The sequence below is a fragment of the Chrysochloris asiatica genome, unplaced genomic scaffold (genome assembly GCF_000296735.1).
Source record: "Chrysochloris asiatica unplaced genomic scaffold, ChrAsi1.0 scaffold00004, whole genome shotgun sequence".
In the NCBI taxonomy this organism is placed as follows: domain Eukaryota; kingdom Metazoa; phylum Chordata; class Mammalia; order Afrosoricida; family Chrysochloridae; genus Chrysochloris; species Chrysochloris asiatica.
Window position 1 is genome coordinate 10266203 of NW_006408522.1, and position 19755 is coordinate 10285957.

Below are 19755 nucleotides of genomic sequence, written 5' to 3' on the forward strand. Positions count from 1 at the left end.
GATCAAAGTAAAGAATTCTACCAGCTTCTTCAAAGAGTAGGTATAGCACTATAAAGGTAAGCATTTGGGCTGTGAACATCAAGGTTGGGGGCTTAAACCCACCAGCTGCTCCTTGGAAACCCACCCTATACAGGGTCACTATGAGTCAGAACCAATGACACTTAACAACCAACTTCTTCAGTCTGAAATTAATATATGCAATCAGGATGCACTGATCATCACTGGTGATTGGAATGTGAAACTTGGAAACAAAAGGACAGAATCAGTAGTTGGAAAATATGGCCTTGGTGGTAGAAATATTGCTGGAGATCTAAAGATCCAGAATTTTGCCAGCTCAACGACTTCATCGTTGCAAATAAGTAAGAAATCTAAAAGGCAGCTCTACACATGGACTTCACCAGATGGGGGATACACACCAATCAAATTGACACATCTGTGGGAAGAGATGGTGGAAAAGCCCAAAATCATCAGCCAAATCAAGGCTCTAGGCAGACTGTGGAAAAGACCATCAATTGCTCATTTGCAAATTCAGGCTGAAGCTGAAGAAAATTAAAACAAGTCCACAAGAGTCAAAATACATTCCCCCTGAATGTAGTGACAGGCTCCAGTATAGCTGTGCTGGACTCGCACTAATGACCAAAGACCAGCAGAGCTGTGGCAGTATAGAAGAAAGCAAAGTCATTCACAAGACAGGAAGAAAGAAAAGACCAAAATGGATTATCGTAGAAATGCTAAAGCAAATGGAAGAAATGAGTAAGTAAAAGAGTTGAATGAAAAATTTCAAAGGGCAGCTCAAGACAGAATCAAGTATTATAATGAAATGTGCAAAGACTTGGGAGTTAGAAAACCAAAAGGGAAAAAGATCACGCTCATCATTTCTCAAGCTGAAAAAATTGAAGAAAAAAATTCTAACCTCTACTTGCAATATTGAAGGATTGGCCAAGTGGCAGCATCGATGGACTCAAGCGTGGCAACAGTAGTGAGGTTGGCCTAGGATTGGGCAGTGTTTCATTCTGCTGTGCATAAGGTCACTATGGGTCGGTACTGACTCGATGGCACCTAACAACAAGGGCAAAATATTGAATGATGAAGAAAGCATCAGAAGATGGAGGGAATACACAAAATCACTGTAGCAAAAAGAAATGGTCAGCGTTCATCTACTTCAAGAAGTAGCATATGATGGTACTGAGCCTAAAGCAGGTCTTATCTAATCTTTTTCTTAAGAATCAGAGATGTACAAAGGATGCGGAATAGAAATTGGTTTTATCCGTTTGCCTTGATAATCGGTACATTTTTCACAACAGTTATCTTAAATTTTGGACTTATAGGTGAGTTTTGTATGTGGATGTGTAAATTTTCTGTGTTTAGTTAGTATATTTGAATTAATATTAATTTTCTAGTATTTTGTGTCATTTTAAAATACAGCTTTACTTAATAACAGTGTGTATTGTTCCTCTTTTTAGAATGTATTCAAACATCATTTCTAATCATTAAATTTCATAAAGACATCATTAAGGAGGTTGAATAATTGGATCTTTATTTTAGGGCATATTGACGCATTCACTTCAAAGCTTTTTCTACTTGAAGAAATTACCTCAGAAGAGTTAAAAGAAAAGCTCTCAGCTCTCAAGTAAGAAAGTATGCTTTGTGGTGGGAATAGATAAGTATATTAACATGATCTTTTTTTTTTTTTTTTTAATCACTAAATATTGGTTAAGAGTAATAATTTATTCTCAGTATACTTTTAATCCTTTTATACATTGAGGCTTCCCCTGAGTCATTATGTGATTCATATTAAACATCTTCATCTCCAAGTTAAATATAATGTCAGCTGTTGTTAGAGGCTGTCAAGTCAGTCCCGACTCATAGCACCGCTATGCCCAACAGAAAGAAGCATTGCCCCCAGTCCTGCACCAACCTCACAATTGTTATGCTTGAGTCTGGCTGCTGCCACCACTGTGCTAGTACATCTCGTTGCCGTTAGTACCAGTCTCTCTACTTGAGACAATGGAGACTAGAACACGAGAGTGGCCCACCATCTAGGAAATACATGGGAAATCTTAGCCCTTTGCTGGGACTGAAAGGCATAGGACAGTTGCTCCCTCTCAGCACTCAGGGTTATGGGCACACTGACTTGAATATCCTAATGTATAAAAGTCTGTCCTTTTACCATACATTATTATATTGTTTCCTATTGTTACTGTTAAGTGCTGTTGAGTCAGCTCTGACTCAAAAGACTGGACTCGAAAGACTGAAGTGACTTTTTTATACTCACAATTCTAAGTACCTGAATGCAGAGAAAGATAACGTTTGACTATTGTTATCTCATGTAACTATGACAATTGGCAAGAAAGGCTAGTGGTAGTATCATCTCCATTTTAGATATGAGGAGGTTGGGACTTGTCACACAGTTGAGCTAGTGTGACAGCCTTGATACTTAATGTGTTTGGCTCACCACTTAGGATGAGAAATATCCTAACTTATACTGGCTGTTTAACTCCAGCCTTGGAGCTTGACAATTTTTTTTAAAGTCCCAGATTTGTGTTGGACCTCTGCTTGTACTTAAATTTACCCACTTCCATTATAAGGACTGCTTCTCATGAGAGGTAACTTTTCTTTATATATGGGAATAAAAACTGTTTTGCATACCTTACTCCTCAGCTACCCTCCTCTCCCATTAAAAATAGAATGATTTCAGAATGCAGTGAAACATTTAGAGTAGTACATTTCATTTTTCTTTATCCAATCCCCAGTCAGTAGTTTCTCTGGCAGCACATATTTACAGTACCCATGAGTTTCTTTGGAAGCTAACTCACCACCATTTCTAAAAGGCATATTCTTCTGCAGATGAATTCTGCTAAACGTTTCTGAACATTTTATAAAGTATATAACTTGAACATCAAATAGTACTCTATGTAAATAGTATCATTGACCCCAACTAGAAATTTTGCGGTTTTGAGCTTTCCAGTGTAGCTTTTGTTATTGAGGTGATTTGCTTTCTGAGAATACTGTTAACTGTCAAGAATAAGCTTTGAGTGTGCTTTCAATTTTATGTAAATTTGTTTTATTTATTTATTAGGATTTCAAGTTTATTCAACATCCTCCAACACATCCTAAAGAAATTAAGTAGGTAAGTATTTTATACGTTTTGCCTTGACACATTAGATCACCTTGGATTAAAATTCACAGAACGTTAAAAGTAAGCGGTTAGGGATAGATAAGAGATTGTTAGGTATAGAAGGAGGTTGATTTTATTGTGTCAGGATGAATTTGTAGAGATAGAAATAAAATAGTATCTGCCTTCTGTGAGTTTGCAACTGTGTTTTCCTATTGTTAAGAGCTGTCAAGTCAGTTCTGACTCATAGCGACCCTGGATAGGGTTCCCGAGGAGCGCCTGGTGAGTTTGAACTGTCAGCCTTGTGCTTCAAACCAACCTTGAGGTTGAGATCTTAGCCTATGGCACCACACCAGGACTCCAGGTTTTCCTATTAGGCTATTGTATTCGTTTCCTATTGCTACTGCAACAAATTACCACAAACCTGTTGGCTTAAAACAGTACAGATCAGCATTTGACTGCCAACCTTGTCAGTAGTTTAAGCCCAGGAGCCACAACCTGGAACCCTATACAGGGTCACTGTGAGTCAGTTGACTCGATGGCACTTCACAACACCAGGGTTTCGGCTGCAGATGTGTGTGAGAGGCCACTGTTGTGCCTACCTTAGTGCTTCTGTTCATGCACTCCGTATTGCTCTGGCAGGTGTCCCTTCTTCTTGTTGTTAGGTGCCATCGAGTCAGTACCCACCCATAGCAACCTTATTAGAATGTCTCATTCTCAGTGAATTAAACAGATTCCTCTACAAACCAAAGCTTTCTTCATTTTTAGTGAAGGGAGTTAAGATACGATTTTCCTTGGTACCTTATTTGCTTCTACTACCTTATAAATAACACTACTGTTCATTTTCTTATACTGAAATTTGAAAGTGATTATTTGGGGGGTGAGATGGTGGAGCTAATTTCCCAGAGAATAAGAATAGTTCTGTGTACCATCTCCTTTGTCAACACCTATAGCTTTTCTGTGTAAACAAGTGATTCTGTTAAACAAGTTAATGAAAATATACTGTATTAGGCTTATAGGCAGATCCACATAGCTGAGTATGATTTTTATTTTTAATGATGTATTTGAAAGAACTAATGTTCTCCTTAGCACTGTGTAATCCCAAAAAGCACAGCTTATGACCCACATCCATTTAGCTCTTTATGGTATAACTTAGATGATTGTGACAGCAGTGATTAAAGAGTACACCTCATGGCATTTGACCACCTGACTTTAAATCCCAGCCCTATGCTTCAGTATTTGGGGGGAAATTGCTTACGACCACCTGACTTTAAATCCCAGCCCTATGCTTCAGTATTTGGGGGGAAATTGCTTACTATCTCTAATTTCTGTTTCTTCATCTCTAACAAGAAGTTATTGCCTTGTAGGGTTGTTATGGAGAATTTAATGAGAAACTCTATGAAACACTACAACAGTAGATTGTTCATAATAAACAGTTGATACTGTACGCTGCTGTTACTGCTACTATCATCATCTGCATAGTTCCTCATACTGTTTTGTAATTATCCCAATGACTAATTCTGTCACTTACTTTATTTATAGGTTTAAATTAGTGAAAACTTGCCTTACAAATTGACTGTCAAACAAAATAATCAAATTTTCTAAACTTTGGAGTAAGAATTAAAAACCTGTTGCATAGGCATGAAAATAGTTCAAATATTTTCTGAAATCTTTTTTGATTCTGAAAGTATTGTCCGAGGTAGTATTTCATTTTACTTAGCAAATTGTGATTTAAAAAGTGCTGTTGAAATTGGCACCGTGAGCCAGTGAGCTAAGTTTCATTGTATGGATTTAGCTTGCAGGAGGGTTCCTATTTGCTGTCTCATGCATCAGAAGATTCTTCACTCCTGATCTATAAGACATCTGATGGGAAAATTACCCGGACAGCATACAATCTGCATAAAACACACTGTGGCCTGCCTGCTGTACCTTCCAGTCTCTCCGTTCCCTGGGTCCCGTTAGACCCAAGTCTCTTACTACCATATCATATCCATCATGGAAGAATACCTTGTACTTTTCCACCGAAATCACAAGGTCCTACTACACGACAAAAGGTAAGATCTTTCTTCTTTTTATTTTAATGCAATGTTTCATTAGAATGTTTATGCAATATTGCAACCCTGATGTCCACATTTAGCATATTAATCACAGCAGCATTCGCTAGAGAAGTTGTACCAAATGTGACCAATGTGTCAGTGGAACTTCTAATTTCTAAGTCATTTAAAGAAAACTCTACTACTGGTTTGCCCAGTGGGGACATGGGTAATGTAGCCACTAAGTTAAATTAAATCCCTGTGTTTTCATTAAAAGCAAAGGTAATTTTTGTAATTTTTATTTATGTATACCCTAATTCATTGCAGAAAATATTTGAGGAAATTTATATATGAAAACTTAAAATTGATAACTAGGGTATGAAAAATATAAAAGCAAGTATTTTTACATTAGTGAATCGAATACTTTTATTCAAACTGCAACTCAAGTATTTAAGACTAAATTATGCCTTGCTAAGTATTCCTGGTGTGGCATTGTAGGATAAGCACTGCACTGCAAGATCAGCAGTTCAGAAACACCAGCAACTGTTCGGAAACCCTATACAGGCCACTGTGAGTCGAAACTGGCACTTAACAACCATGAAATATTTTATAAACTCAAATATTTATTGACTTATAAATAAAACTATATAGACTCTTTCTTAGAAATAACAGTTGAATAACTTTCCACCAGAAATATTTATAATGACATGGTATCCACCATGTCATTCTTTCTTCATCTCATACTTAAAAATTCTAATTTTAGGTTGTTTTGCTTTTGTAAGTGCCATCAAGTTGGCTCCAACTCCTACCGACCCTGCATAGGGTTTCCGAGACTTTAAATCATTAGGAAAGCAGAAAGCTTCATCTTCCTCCCATAGAACAGCTGGCAGTCTCAAACTGTGGACCTTGTGGTTTGCAGTTTAGTGCTTGTTATATGAAAATTATATGAAAAGTTTTTGTTTTCTACAAAGGAACCGAAATATTCGGGAAACTAACAACCTTATTTCCTTGTTGCCAAAAAATGATTTGAGTCCAGTTCTGAATTACGTAATTTTTTCAGTGTACTTGCCTTAAAGCATCTATTGCTTGTGTGTCCCATAAACATTGTATTCTATTCTTTTTTTCTTTTTACCTTTCTATATAGTATACTAAGTAAGGAGCTTTGGTAGCATAGTGGTTATGAATTGGGCTGCAAACCACAAGGTCAGCAGTTCGAAACTACCAGCTGTTCCGTGGGAGAAAGATGGCTTTCTACTCCCGTAAAGATTTACAGCCTCAGAAACCCTGTACAGGGTATCTGTGAGTCAGAACCGACTGCACAACAAGTGACAACAACAACATAGTATATGCTAAGTCTACAACTATCCTCAGGTTCACTATCCTCAGGTTCTCTTGAGAAATAATGGGAATGCAAATACTGAATATTTTTACAATTTACAATACATACGGTTGTTTTGGTTTCTCAGTTCACTACCCTAATGTTCCTCTTTTGGAGGATCATTTTAGAAATGACCACTCCTTTCACATTGGCCCCCCAAAAATGCTATTTCTGAGTGCCATCAAGTCGATTCCAACTCATAGTGCCCCTCCCTCTAGAGGGTTTCTGAAAAGCAGCTGGTGGATTTGAATTGCTGACCTTTCAAGTTAGCAGTCCAGCAGCACCACACCAGGACCCCAAGCAAAGCACAAATGTGGTTAACTAGTTGAATTGAGTGAGAATGGAGAGAGTTAAGTGAGAATGGAGAGAGTTAGTTGCTAGCATGTTAAACTATTTACAATTATGGCTGATGGATTTCCATTTTTAATAAAGTAGTCATTTTTATAGCCTTCTAAGATAAAATTTTCTTAACTATAATTGAAGCATTCTCTTGGAAGGATTTATTTTCTCTCTAGGAGAATGATTTCTTTTAATTTAGAAACTCTGATTATAGTCTCTCACCCATAAACATATAATTCTTTCTGTGAATGGCTTATTCCTTCCTAGTGAAAATGAGCAGTTTAATACCTTGACATTAACTTTAAGTGAAAAGAAACTGTCTTGCACAAAGTGGTTCCTAAAAAGAAGTAAATAATATCCTATATACCTGCTTCTTGGAAACCCTATACAGGGAACCAACTTGATGGCACTTGAGAACAACAAACTAGGCACAGATAGAGGTTCTAGCCTCAGCAGCAATGGAGAAAGACCAGAGCTTCAGGAAAGCATGGAAGCAAAACCTTGTATAAAACATAACAAGACTTGGTACAGAACATAAGTCATCTGCATGTTTTCGTGGTGTAGAATGCCTATAGCAAATGCATATGATTCCTTACACCCTAGTCCACCTGAACTTACTAACCTTGAGAAAACAGTATAGCCTGCATCACCCTCTCACCTACATTGTGCAGTGAACAAAGCCTCCAGGGGAGGGCCTCATATGATTCCGTGGCACTCCTGAATTCTTCCACCGTGACAGTTTTGCACCAATTCACAGGGGAATTTTGCAAAATGTTTGCTTCCTCAAGTACACAGAAGATATAGGTGCTGCTCTGCTTCTGTTATCTGGCACCAAGTAGGCCGTCGATTGTGATCTCTGTACATCAGAACTAGATGACCAGGCTAGTCTTCCTAGGCTGACTCAGTTTGGGAGCTCTGCTAAAACTGCTTCAGCAAGAAGTCAGCGCCCCACCCCCCACCAAGAGATGAACAATAGCTGTGCTTAAGGTATTTTGGCTGGGAATTGAACCCAGGTCTCTGGCATGGAAGGCAAGAATTCCCAGTATACATTTATAGGAAATAGCGTGGACAAGAAATAAGTGGCAGAATCTAAAAGTCACAGCTGTTTTCTAATCAGTATATTATAAAAGTTCACCAGATTCACACAGACTGGTAAACTCTGGCCATCTAACTATAAACAAACAAAATGTTCCTGAGGAGACAAAAGATACTGGGTGAGGAAAATTGGAGTCTGTTCCATTCCTAGTGAGCCACTAACCCCATAAAGCAATGCCACTACTATTTCTAAGGGGCTACGAATATGAGAAGGTTCCCTTGTGTCGCAGTGGGTTAATCACTGGGCTGCTAATTGCAAGGTCAGCAGCTCTCTGGGTGGTGCGAACAGTTCAGTGCTCAACTAGTAGCCAAGAGGCTGATGGGCTGCAAGTTCGAGCCCACCCGAGCCCACTCAGAAAACAGACGTGTCTCTTTGCTTTCAAAAGGTCATAGCCTTGAAACGCTGTGGAAAAGTTCTGCTTTTACCTTGAGGCAGAAATGACTTTATAACAAACAACAGGAATATGAGTGTGCTTGGAGCAACAGTCTTACCTATTACTTCCCAGACCTGGAATTCAGTGGGCAGGCTTTAGAGAAACCAGACACAAGGTGGCTTAACGAAATAGAAGCAGATACGGGCAGGTTCTGGAGAAAAGGCTGACCTTCTCCATTATGGTTTCAAATCTTTGCATATTCTTAATGGCCATGTTGTTAAGTTGGTTCCGACTCATAATGACCCTATATAGAGTTTCCAAAGAGCATCTGGTCAGTGTGAACCACTGACCTTGCCGTTAGCATTCCAAGGCTTATCTTATAATGCCACACCAGGACTCCCATTTTCATTTTTCATCTTCAGTAGGACTGTTGTTAAGTGCCAAACGCACAACATTTGCAACCCTCTTCACAATAGAAAGACCTACTGCCCCATCCTGAGCCATGCTCACACTTGGGCCCATTGGTGCAGTCCCTCTGTCTTTCCAGGGACTGGTCCCTCCTGATAGTGTGTCCGAAGTATGAGAGACAAAGTCTCACCATCATCACTTGCAAGCAGCATTCTGGCTTCAGTTCTTCTAAGGCAGATTTGTTTCTTCTTTCAACAGCCATAGTATTTTCAATATTCTTTGCCAACATCCTAATTTAAATGGATCTAGTCTCTGGAGCTCTGGTAGCATAGTGGTTATGAATCAGGCTGAAAACTGCAAGGTCAGTAGTTCAAAACTACCAGCCATCCCATGGGAGAAAGATGAGGCATTCTGCTCCGTAAAGATTTACAGCCTCGGAAACCCTGTACAGGGTCGCGCTATGAGTCGGTACCGACTCCACGGCACACAGTCACCACATTCTCTGGTGGTGTAGTGGTTATGAATCAGGCTGCTAACCTCAGGGTCAGCAGTTCAAAACTACCAGCCATCCCATGGGAGAAAGATGAGGCTTTCTGCTCCCGTAAAGATTTACAGCCTCGGAAACCCTGTACAGGGTTGCTATGAGTCAGAAGCGACTCCACAGCACATAACAACAACATCATTCTTCTCCAGTCTTCCTCATTCATTGTCCAGCTCTCACTTGCATATGTGGCCGTTGAAAATACCATGACTTTGGTTAGGCGTACCATAGTATTCAAAGTGACATCTTTGCTTTTTTAACATTTTAAGAAGGTCTTTTGCAACAGATTTGCCCATGAGTGTTGATAGTGGATCCAAGTAAAATGAAATCCTTGACAACGTCAATCTTTCTCAATTTATCATGATGTATTTTATTGGTCTGGTGCTGAGGATTTCCATTGAGGTGAGGTACAATCCATACCGAAGGTTGTATTCTTTGATCTTCATCAAGAAGTACTTAAAATCATCTTCATTTCTAACTAGCCTGATTGTGTCATCTGTATTGCACTGGTTGTTGATGACTTTTCCTCCAATCCTGATGCCAGTGTTCTTTATAGAATCTTTATAGAATCCAGCTTCTCGGATTGCTCAGCATGCAGACTGAATAAGTATGGTGAAAGGATACAACCCTGACACACCCCTTTCCTGATTTTTAAACCGCTCAGTATCTCCTGTTAGGCTGTGTACTGGTTCCTCATGAGCACAATAAACTGTTCTGGAATTCCCCTTCTTACATATGTTATCCATAATTCGTTATAACATCTGAATGCCTTTGCAGAGCCAATAAAACACAGGTAACCATCTTTCTGGTATTCTCTGCTGTCAGCAATTATGTCCCTTGTCTTCTAAATCTGCCTCAAATTTCTGTCAATTCCCTATCAATGTGCTGCTGCAACCATTTCTGAATTCTGTTCAGCACAGCTTTACTTGCATGGGATATTATGCTGCTGTTTGATCTCCGAATTCCATTGGGTCACTTCTCTTTGCAATTGACACGGATAGGGATCTCTTCCAGTTAGTTGTCCAGGTAGCTGTGTTGCAAATTTCTTGGCATAGGTAAGTGAGCACCTCCTGTGCTGCACTGTTGTTGTTGTTAAGTACCACGGAGTCAGTTGTGACCCTGCACAGGGTTTCCGAGGCTGTAAATCTTTACCGGAGCAGAAAGCCTCATCTCTCTCCTGTGGAATGGCTGGTAGTTTCCAACTGCCAACCTTGAGGTTAGCAGCCTGATTCGTAACCACTATGCTACCAGAGTTCTAGTTTGTTGAAATTTAATTTGAATTCTGTCAATTCCTCAATTCACCAATGCCTTCAGTGAAGCTTGGACTTCTTCCGTCAATACCATCAGTTCTTGATCTTTCATCTCTTGAAATGGTTGAGCATCAACCACTTCTGTTTTATTCTATGTATTCCTTCCATCTTTTAATGATTCCTCATTCAATGTCTTAATGCTTCTTCATTCAGTATTTCAGTATTGTAACTTGTGACTTGAGTTTTTTCTTCAGTTCTTTCAGCTTGAGAAATACTGTGCATGTTCTTTGCGTTCGCTTGCACATTTCATTATAAATGATTCTTGACTTTATCTTCTGGAATTGTCCTTTGAAATTTTCTGTTCATCTTTTTTATTTCTTCATTTCTTTCATTTGCATTAGCTTCTCTGTGCTCAAGAGCAAGTTTCGCAGTCTTTTCTGGCATCCATTCTGGTCTTTTCTTTCTTGTCTTTTAAATGTCCTTTTGCTTTCTTCCTGTATGATGTTGTTGATTTCATCCCACAATTCTTCTGGTCTTTGTTCATTAGTGTCTATTGCATCAAATTTGTTCTTGAGATGGCCTCTAATTTCAGGTGGGGATATATTCCAGGTCATATTTTGGCTCTTTGGGACTTGTTTTAATTTTCTTCTGTTTCACCCTGAATCTTGCATGGGAAGTTGATGATCTCTTCCATAATCAACCCTAGGCCTTATTTCAGTGGATGATAGACTTCTCCACCACCTCTTTTCACAAATGTAGTCGATTTGACTCCTATGTGTTCCATCTGGAGAAGTCCATGTGTATAGTTGCAGTTTTAATTGTTGAAAAAGGTATTCACAATTAACAAGCTGCTGGTCTTACAGAATTCTATCATGCAATCTTCAGCATTGTTCTTTCACCAAGGCCATGGTTTCCAACTACCAGTCCTCCCTGTTTGTTTCCAATCACCAATAATGATCCAAGCATCTTGATTACATCGTTGATCAATTTCAGACAGAAGAAGTTGGTAGAATTCTTCAATTTCTTCTATTTTATCATCACTGGTTTTAGTGATTGATACATAAGGTACAGAAATGTGAATAATAATCATAATGACTGGGATTCTCTGTAGGCTTCTGGATAGTACCCTATCACAGTCTTGTACTTCAAGACAGATTTTGATGACAGTGGATGTGATGTCATTCCTCTTAAGATATAGTAATCCATATGACTGTCAGATTCAAAAAGTCCAGTACCAGTCAATTTCAGCTCACTAATGCCTAGAATAGCAATCTTTGTGTTCCACTTCAGTTTTGACAACTTCCAATTTTCCTAGATTCTTACTTCGTACTCTCCATATCCTGATTATTAATGGATAGCTTTGGTAGCATAGTGGTTAGGAGTCGGGCTGCCAACCTCAAGATCAGCAGTTCAAAACTACCAGCAGTTCTGTGGGGAAAAGGTGAGGTTTTCTGCTCCTGTAAAGATTTACAGCCTCAGAAACCCTGTGCAGGGTCGCTGAGTCAGAACTGACACCACAGTACTTAACAACAACAACATAGCAAGTGAAGGTTTGCTCCATCCACATCATGAAGACCAACTCTATGTTGAGGCACCATTTCTTCCCCAGTCATGTATTTAGTGCCTTCCAAACTGAAGAGTTCATTTACCAGCACTGTATCAGACAATGTTTCATTGCTATTCATTAGGTTCTCAGTGGTTAAGCCTTCAGAAGTGGTCTGCCTCTCCTTCCTAAGTCCATCATAGTCTGGAAGCACCACTGACTTGTCTGCCATGGCCAACCTTGCTAGTATTTAAAATACTGGTGGCAAAGTTTCCAGCATTGCAGGAACACACAAGCCACCACACTATGACAAATTGACAGACGACGAGTGGTGGTCAGTAGGACTAGAATTAACAAAAAACTATATCCTAGGACTTGACCAACCTTTGTCCCTGACACAAGAAGTACATGAGAGTCCGACAACCCAGCTGAGGAAGACTGGATGTGAGAGAGAAGCAGCACCACCACAGCTGGGGTTCTTCCTCACACCACCTCCACCCCTTCCCCTTCCAAGCCTCTCTTTCTCTTAAAAATGTTTTCCTTCCTCCCTCCCCCTTCCATCTCTCTTTTCTTTTTTTTTAATGCCCTCTTTTTTTTTCTTTCCTGTATAAGTTCTCTTCTGTTTTCACTTTTCTTTCATGTTTGTTTATTTTTCTAACCTTTTTGTGCTTTTCTGTTTCTCCTCATCTTTGTCTCTGCTCATCTTTGTCTCTGGTCTCTTTCTCCATTTTCTTACTTATCCTTCTTGCCTGTATTTGCCCTTTTTGGTCCATGTTAGTTCTTTACTATTTCTGGCCTCCTTCTTGTATTTTCCTTGCCTCCTTTTATATTTCTTCCTTTACTGGCCTTTCATTTTCATGACTGCAGACAAACACATTGCTCAAAAAGCCCACTGTTCCTTCCCACAATTTCTAACTCAGCACCGCAGCCTCCTCCAAATTTAGCACGGGTAATATTTCCCCTGCACTTCTCCCCATAGTGCCCTGGTCTTCTGTCCCCTTCCCAGTAGTTACTCACAAGTTCCAGGCTTTGAAACTGTGTCCAGGTTACACTTGTTCATAAATAGCCACGTGCCTGGGAATTAAAAATATAAAAGATCATTTAGAAGGTGACCGGTACATGTCATTTATATGGATTTGACTGTGTGGAGGTATGTTGTAAATATGTGAAGCTATTCTAGCCTTTGTTTCATCTCTCTTAGGTTGGTGGAACAAGAATGCTTACGCGTAGCCGCAGGAATCCAGTTTCCATGGAAACCAAAAGCAGTTGCTTGCCTGCTCAGCAAGTTGAAAATGAAGGAGTGGCTCCAAATAAAAGAAAAATAACTTAAGGGCTGTACCACTGAAAATGAAATTCAAGAAAAAAGTTACAGCAGTGTTAAATTTAGAAAATTTTGAGGGGAAATATGCCTAAAAGATCAGTAGGCTAAAGAAAAAAAATTTTATTTTAGTGACCTCCATAGTTCCTAGAGTGCCTTGGAAATCTATGTTGGGCATGTAAATTAAAATAGAATGTTATACTACTAACTCTCATGTTTGAAGAAAATCTAAATGTGTTTTAACATTATCATGACAGGGAAATAAATGAAGAAAAATATTTTTATAATAGACCTTTTCTAAAATTGTAAATAGGAAACAAATTTGCTTTTATTAAGAACAGCATTTATCATTATATATTACGTTAATAATTTATATCACAATTCTGTTAAGACTGGCTTAGAAGGTTAACTCTTGTCACTGTGAGAACCAGGTCTGAGCAGTGTGACCCTGTGTCTGACCCGTAGTTACAGTGTTCATGAGCTGCTTGAGCACAAGGACCGCTGCAGGTTAATAAAGCCAGTAACTTTCAGCGTGGAACATTCTATTATAGAAGCTGAAAATAAAAAACGCTGCCTCTGAAAAGTCGCAAGTTTTATTTTCTTGTTGTGCAATCAGTTTGTGTAGAAAAAAAAAAAAATGTGGTATAACAAGTTTGTGCAGCAGAGCCTCTGCTCGTTGGCACAAACACAGCCGAGTGTTGCAGTTCAGCAGTGGAAGCAAAGAGCTGCTGTCTTTCCCAGGAAGCCCACTCTGCCAGTTACTATTTAATAAAGTACAAGCATTTTTATTAACTAAATTTTCAAGGACCATATGTTAAAGACATGGATATAAACGTTCAGTTGATGTTACTTTAGCCAATTTGGACTTCGAAGGAACCAACATTTTTGGACTTAGAAGGAATCAACATTTAATTTTAGATCCCTGTTATTTAATGTGCATGAAAAAGTTCAAAGGTTAAGTATGTCTTCTGTAAAATACAAGCTTCCTAATTCAAGGCTTTGTTTTTAGACTTTCTGTGTTTTATATTAATACAAGAAATAAGACATTTAAAAATTGTCAACTATTATAAATAATAGTTGAAGCATTTTATGTTAGACTACTATGTTTTTGTTTCTAGGTTTTTTTTCTTGGTCACTTATGAAAAATTGTTAATAAGTGATACTAAAATTAATATACTTATTTAATTGCTATCCCTTTTTTAAGTGATTAAGAGTTTTTGTTTTATTTTTAATGGATTCAGTCTTCTTTTTAAAGCTTTATTTCGGTCACATACCCACATATTCCAGAAATATTTCAGTCATGAATAATTTGGCATTGAGCCAAGGGAGAGGCAGGGATTCCCTTGGAATTTCCTCTTTTAAAAAGCTGAACAATGATTGCTTCAGACTTCTGTATAGCACAAAGATTTGGACTTTTAAAAAATACATGTATTTCATGGGTCTGGGGGAAGATGAAGGAGTAAACAGATGGACTGAGCCAACCCTCTGCAACAAAGACACGGGAGGCCAAGTGGAACAGATACAGGTGGTGACCCTGGGGCCCTGAGCATCAGAGGACAGGACAGAAAGGTGGATTGAGTGCTGACTGGAACAGGAAGCTGAACAGAAACATGGAGAGAAGAAAAACAGGCAGGCTGTGGGCTGGCATGGTAGGCAAGGCCAGCTTGAGCTTTCGTGAGCAGCTGTTGATACCACCACCTACAGGCACAGGACATGGCTAGAGGTTGGTGGTAAGAGGGTGCAGTTCCCCCTTGATCCTGTGCCTTCGCCGTCTCAGTAGTCAGTGACACGCCTGTGTGTCCTCTACTCTCTGGGTGGGCGGCCTGGCACAGCACCCCCCGCTTCCTTAGTCACGTGAACCCGTCCTGAATTTCACTACACAAATGAACAAAGAACTAAAGTGTGTTCATACTTCCAGTCTCTACCACACCCACTGGGAGACGGGTGGTGAGAAAACACCAATAAACAATCATCAGCTAAATATAAACACAACCCCACAATATCTCAGACACTTTTAGCTTACACAAGACAAGAGTGCCTCAAATAAAGGACCAAAATACAGAATCACAAAATGTAATACCAGAAATGGTACTAGAACTACCTGATGTTAAGTGCCATCAAGTCGGTTTCAGACTCATAGCAAAACCCTGTGTAGGGTTTCCAAGGAGCGGTTTGTGACTTTGAACCACTGATCTTACAGTTCAAACTCACCTTGTGGTCCAGTGCTTTATCCCACAGCACTACCTTTCAAGAACAACCTGATAAAGAAGTTTAAATGAATGCTAATTAAACAACTTCAACAGATTTGAGAGAAATATTGAGAAAACTATGGCTGAACTCAAGGAAAACAGAAGGAAACTGGAGAAATTCCAAAACCATCAGAAAAAAAAATCTAAAGAAAGACAAAGATTTATGTGGGACACTCAAGAGGAATAACTCTGCGTGGTAGGAATTCTAGAACAGGAACAGAGAAGGAAAAAAACCATGGAGACCATTGTCCATGAGTTGTTGGAAGAAAATTTCCCTAACATCCTAAGACAAGAAGACAGCCAGAGAGGCAGGGCTTGATGACAGCTTAGGCAGAAAGGCAATGCAGAGAACCCCCATCAGTGAAAGCACAGAAAACTAGGTGAAACAGATTCAGAGGATCATCCTGGAACCCTGAACTAAAGTGATAAAAGAAGTGGTTTGACTGCTTACCAGGAGTAAGATCTGGAACAGGAGCAAGAAAGGAGGTGGCTTCTGATGCAGGGCAGCTGCAGATGCTGTAGCCATTTTAATGGGAGTTGGTAGAAATAGGAACAAAAGAGAACTCCCAGTGCAGACACATCCAGTGATCTACAGAAAGGTGCAAATGCCTTTTTCTACCACATCTCCTGGTCTGTCTACCCATCTCCACGCCAGTAACCAGAGGAGAAACTTACACAAGTACACACCCCCAGGGGCGGTTCCACATAACGTGAGCAAGTTTAGTACAGTGAAACAATTAGCACTGTTCTGTGCTGCTCGGTGAAGGATTTGCACCATGCACAGGTGAAAACAAAAGAAACAAAAAGATCCAGGAGTCTTCCAAAGCGGATCTGGCCAACCCTGAGCTGGTTCTTGGTAGGAGTGACCCATAAATGGGCCTGACGGGAAAACAAAAAAGGAAGGCCTAGGTCAGATCCCATGGGAACAATATTGGAATTTCTCAGTCTGCATAGAAGACTAGAGCCCATTGTTGTTAAGTGCCGCTGGATCAGTTCCGACCTATAGCAATGCCATATGGGGTTTTCGAGGAGCGGCTGTTGAGCTTCAACAAGCGACCTATGGTTCAAACCAACCTTGCAGTCAGTCCAGCACATTAACCCACAGCGCCACACCAGGACTCTACAAGCAAGCCTCCACTGATAGATGCGCAGCAGCTTTGAATGAGATTCATTGGCAGGGAAGTGAACCGAGGTCTCCCATGTGGCAGGCAAGAACTCTACCACTGACAACCAATGCCTCATTTCCTGTGATTATTTCTAATTTTTTTTTTTTTCTCTTTGATTTTCCTGAGTTTCCTAGCTTTACATAAATACTTTTCCTGGGTTTTTATGATATTTGACTTTGTGGCTTAGTCTCAAATTTTGGCCTTGCTTCTATTTTGTGGGTGAGTTTCTATCTGTGCCTCACCTGACAAGAGACAGCAATCGTAGCCAATACAGCCAAGCCACAATGCACCCTGTAAAACCCCACCAAAGGGGCAAGAGCCAAAACTAGCTGCTATACACCAGAGCAGCATCTACAACACATAGAAATCCCCAAACACTCAGCAAAAACAAAACACTGGAACTCATTGAAAGATTCAGCAAAGTGGCAGGGTACAAGATCAACATAACAAAAATCAGTTGGATTTCTCTATACTAATAAGGACCGCTCTGAAGAGGAAATAAATAAGAAAAACAATACCGTTTATAATAACCACCCAAAGGCAGAAATATTTAGGAATAAATGTAACCAAAGAAACAAAACTATAAAACACTACAGCAAGAAACCAAAAGAGAGATACAAAAATGGAAGAATATACCATGCTCATGGATAGGGCGACTTACCATTGTGAAAATATCAATACTACCCAAAGCAATCTACAGATACAACACAATCCCAATCCAGATTCCAACAACATTCTTTGCAGGGATGGAAGAAATTATCATGAACTTTATATGGAAGAGAAAAGACCTCAGATTAGCAAAGCACTGCTTCAGAAGAACAAAGTTGGAGGCTTCTCATTTCCTGATTTCAAAACTTAATACATGGCCACAGTGGAAAACATCCTGGTATTGGTACAATGAAAAATACATAGATCAATGGAACAGAACTGAGAATCCAGACGTAAATTCATCCATATACAATCAATTGATCTTTGACAAAGAGCCAAAATACATTAAATGACGAAGAGCTAGTCTCTTCAACTAATGGTATTGGCAAATTTGGAAATCAATTTACAAAAGCATGAAACAAGACCCATATCTCACACCATATACAAAAACTAGCTCAACATGGATTAAAGATCTAAATGTAAATCCCAGAACTATAAAGATCATCAGTGAAAAAATAGGGGCAAGCTTAAGGGCTCTAATACATGGCATACATAAATTATCAGACATAACAAAAAGCATACAAACAATAGAGGACAAAATAGATGACTGGGATATACTAAAAATTAGAAACATGTGCATCAAAAGATTTCACCAAAAGAGCAAAATGGGAGCCCACAGACTGGGAAATTTTGTTTTGCAACATCAGACAAGGGACTAGTCTCTAAAATTTATAGGAAACCACAATACATCTACAAGAAAAGACATACCAAATTGAAAAATGTGCATAAGACATGAACAGACAATTCACCAAGTAAGACATTCAGACAGCCAAATGTTCACAATCATTAGCCATTAGTGAGATGCAAATCAAAACAAAAAGGAGATACCACTTTACACCAACATTAACAGCGAAGTCCAAAAAAGCAGAGGACAACAAATGCTGATGAGAGTGTGGAGACACGGGACACTTCTGCATTGCTGGTGGGACTGTAAAATGGTTCAACCACTCTAGAAAATGGAATGGAGCTTCCTCAAAGTTGGAAATAGAAATACCTTATGATCCAACAATTCCTCTACTTGGCATAGATCCACAAGAAATACAAGCGAGAACACAAATAGATATATGCTCATCAATTTCATCACAGCACTATTAACAATAGCAAAAAGATGGAGACAGCCTAAGTACCACCAACAGAAGAATAGACGACAAACTGGTACATACAATGGGATACTATGCTACCTTGAAGAATAATGAAGCTGCAAAACACCTCGTAACATAGATGAACCTTGAGGATATAATGCTGAGTGAAATTAGTCAATCACAAAAGAACAAATATTACATAAGACCATTAATATAAAAGCTTAAGATTTCCATTTGTTGTTGTTGTGTGCCGTGGAGTCGGTTCCGACTCATAGCGACCCTACACAGATTTCCATACTAAAAGAAAATTTCTTTGATGGTTACCAGGTGTGGGAAGGAGGGGATAGTAACTCACAGTTTAGGGGCTAGGCGCATGTTAACTCGGGTGAAGGGGGAGCGCAGTATATAGGGAAGGGGAGACAACCCACAAGATGTGGGAGAGGGGTAGATGAATAGGGGTGAAAAAGGAAGACTTAGGGAGGTTTTCATGGGCTAAAAGGAATAGAGGTAGATTGTGATGTATGCACAGCCTTGAAACAACCGGGCTCTGTGATAGAGATTGAGACAGAGTCTGGATAAAGGAGGGGAAAGAATGTTAAGGGGCTAGACTGTTTTGTGGATATTGGTTTCCCCTGCCTACTACTGTAATATAGACATTTAAGTGGGATGGAAAGGAGTATTGGGAAATAAGATTACAGAAAGTTTGTAAACCCATCTATAACTAATTGGATTATCTATAAGGGGACTAGAATTTGCCCAGGGAAACAGGCGTCTTGTTAAGCCTTTGTGGAGTACGGGGCTTTGGGTGGAATCCTGAATCCCACCTTAAGAAGACCAACATGTTGGGGTGGGGGGGCAAACTGGCTGTGACAATATCAAGCAAGCTGTTACCCATCAAGGCAAGAAAAGTCATGTGAGTGGAAGTGGGGAAATGCAGCATGGGCTGAGTTTGACTATGTTCCATAGACACCCGATGACCTTGAGATGAGAGAAAGAAGAGGATGGGCTGGCTGGTTTGAAGTTCAGGGAGACGTGTGAACTCCCTAGCCCAAGACCACTGGCATAGGCACTGGGGGCTAGAGTGAAGCGGCCAGCTGGTCTGAAGAGGCAGGAGGTATGGGAGAACTCCCAAACTTGGAAGTAGTACCCATTTGAC

General features: G+C 39.6%; 1 protein-coding gene across 2 annotated transcripts in view; it reads left to right on the plus strand.

Moving 5' to 3' along the window:
* NARG2 (NMDA receptor regulated 2) overlaps window positions 1-13704 on the plus strand; it is a 62698-nt gene extending 48994 nt beyond the window's left edge. The window contains exons 12-15 of one of the 2 annotated variants that reach the window (XM_006831582.1): window positions 1546-1630; window positions 3080-3130; window positions 4911-5169; window positions 13278-13653. In XM_006831582.1, coding sequence (XP_006831645.1) covers window positions 1546-1630; window positions 3080-3130; window positions 4911-5169; window positions 13278-13406 — 524 coding nt within the window. In that variant the 3' untranslated portion in view covers window positions 13407-13653. Of the gene's footprint in view, window positions 1-1545; window positions 1631-3079; window positions 3131-4910; window positions 5170-13277 lie in introns of both variants that reach the window. The other variant, XM_006831583.1, reaches the window with a different exon arrangement.
* The last annotated feature ends 6051 nt before the right edge of the window (window positions 13705-19755 follow it).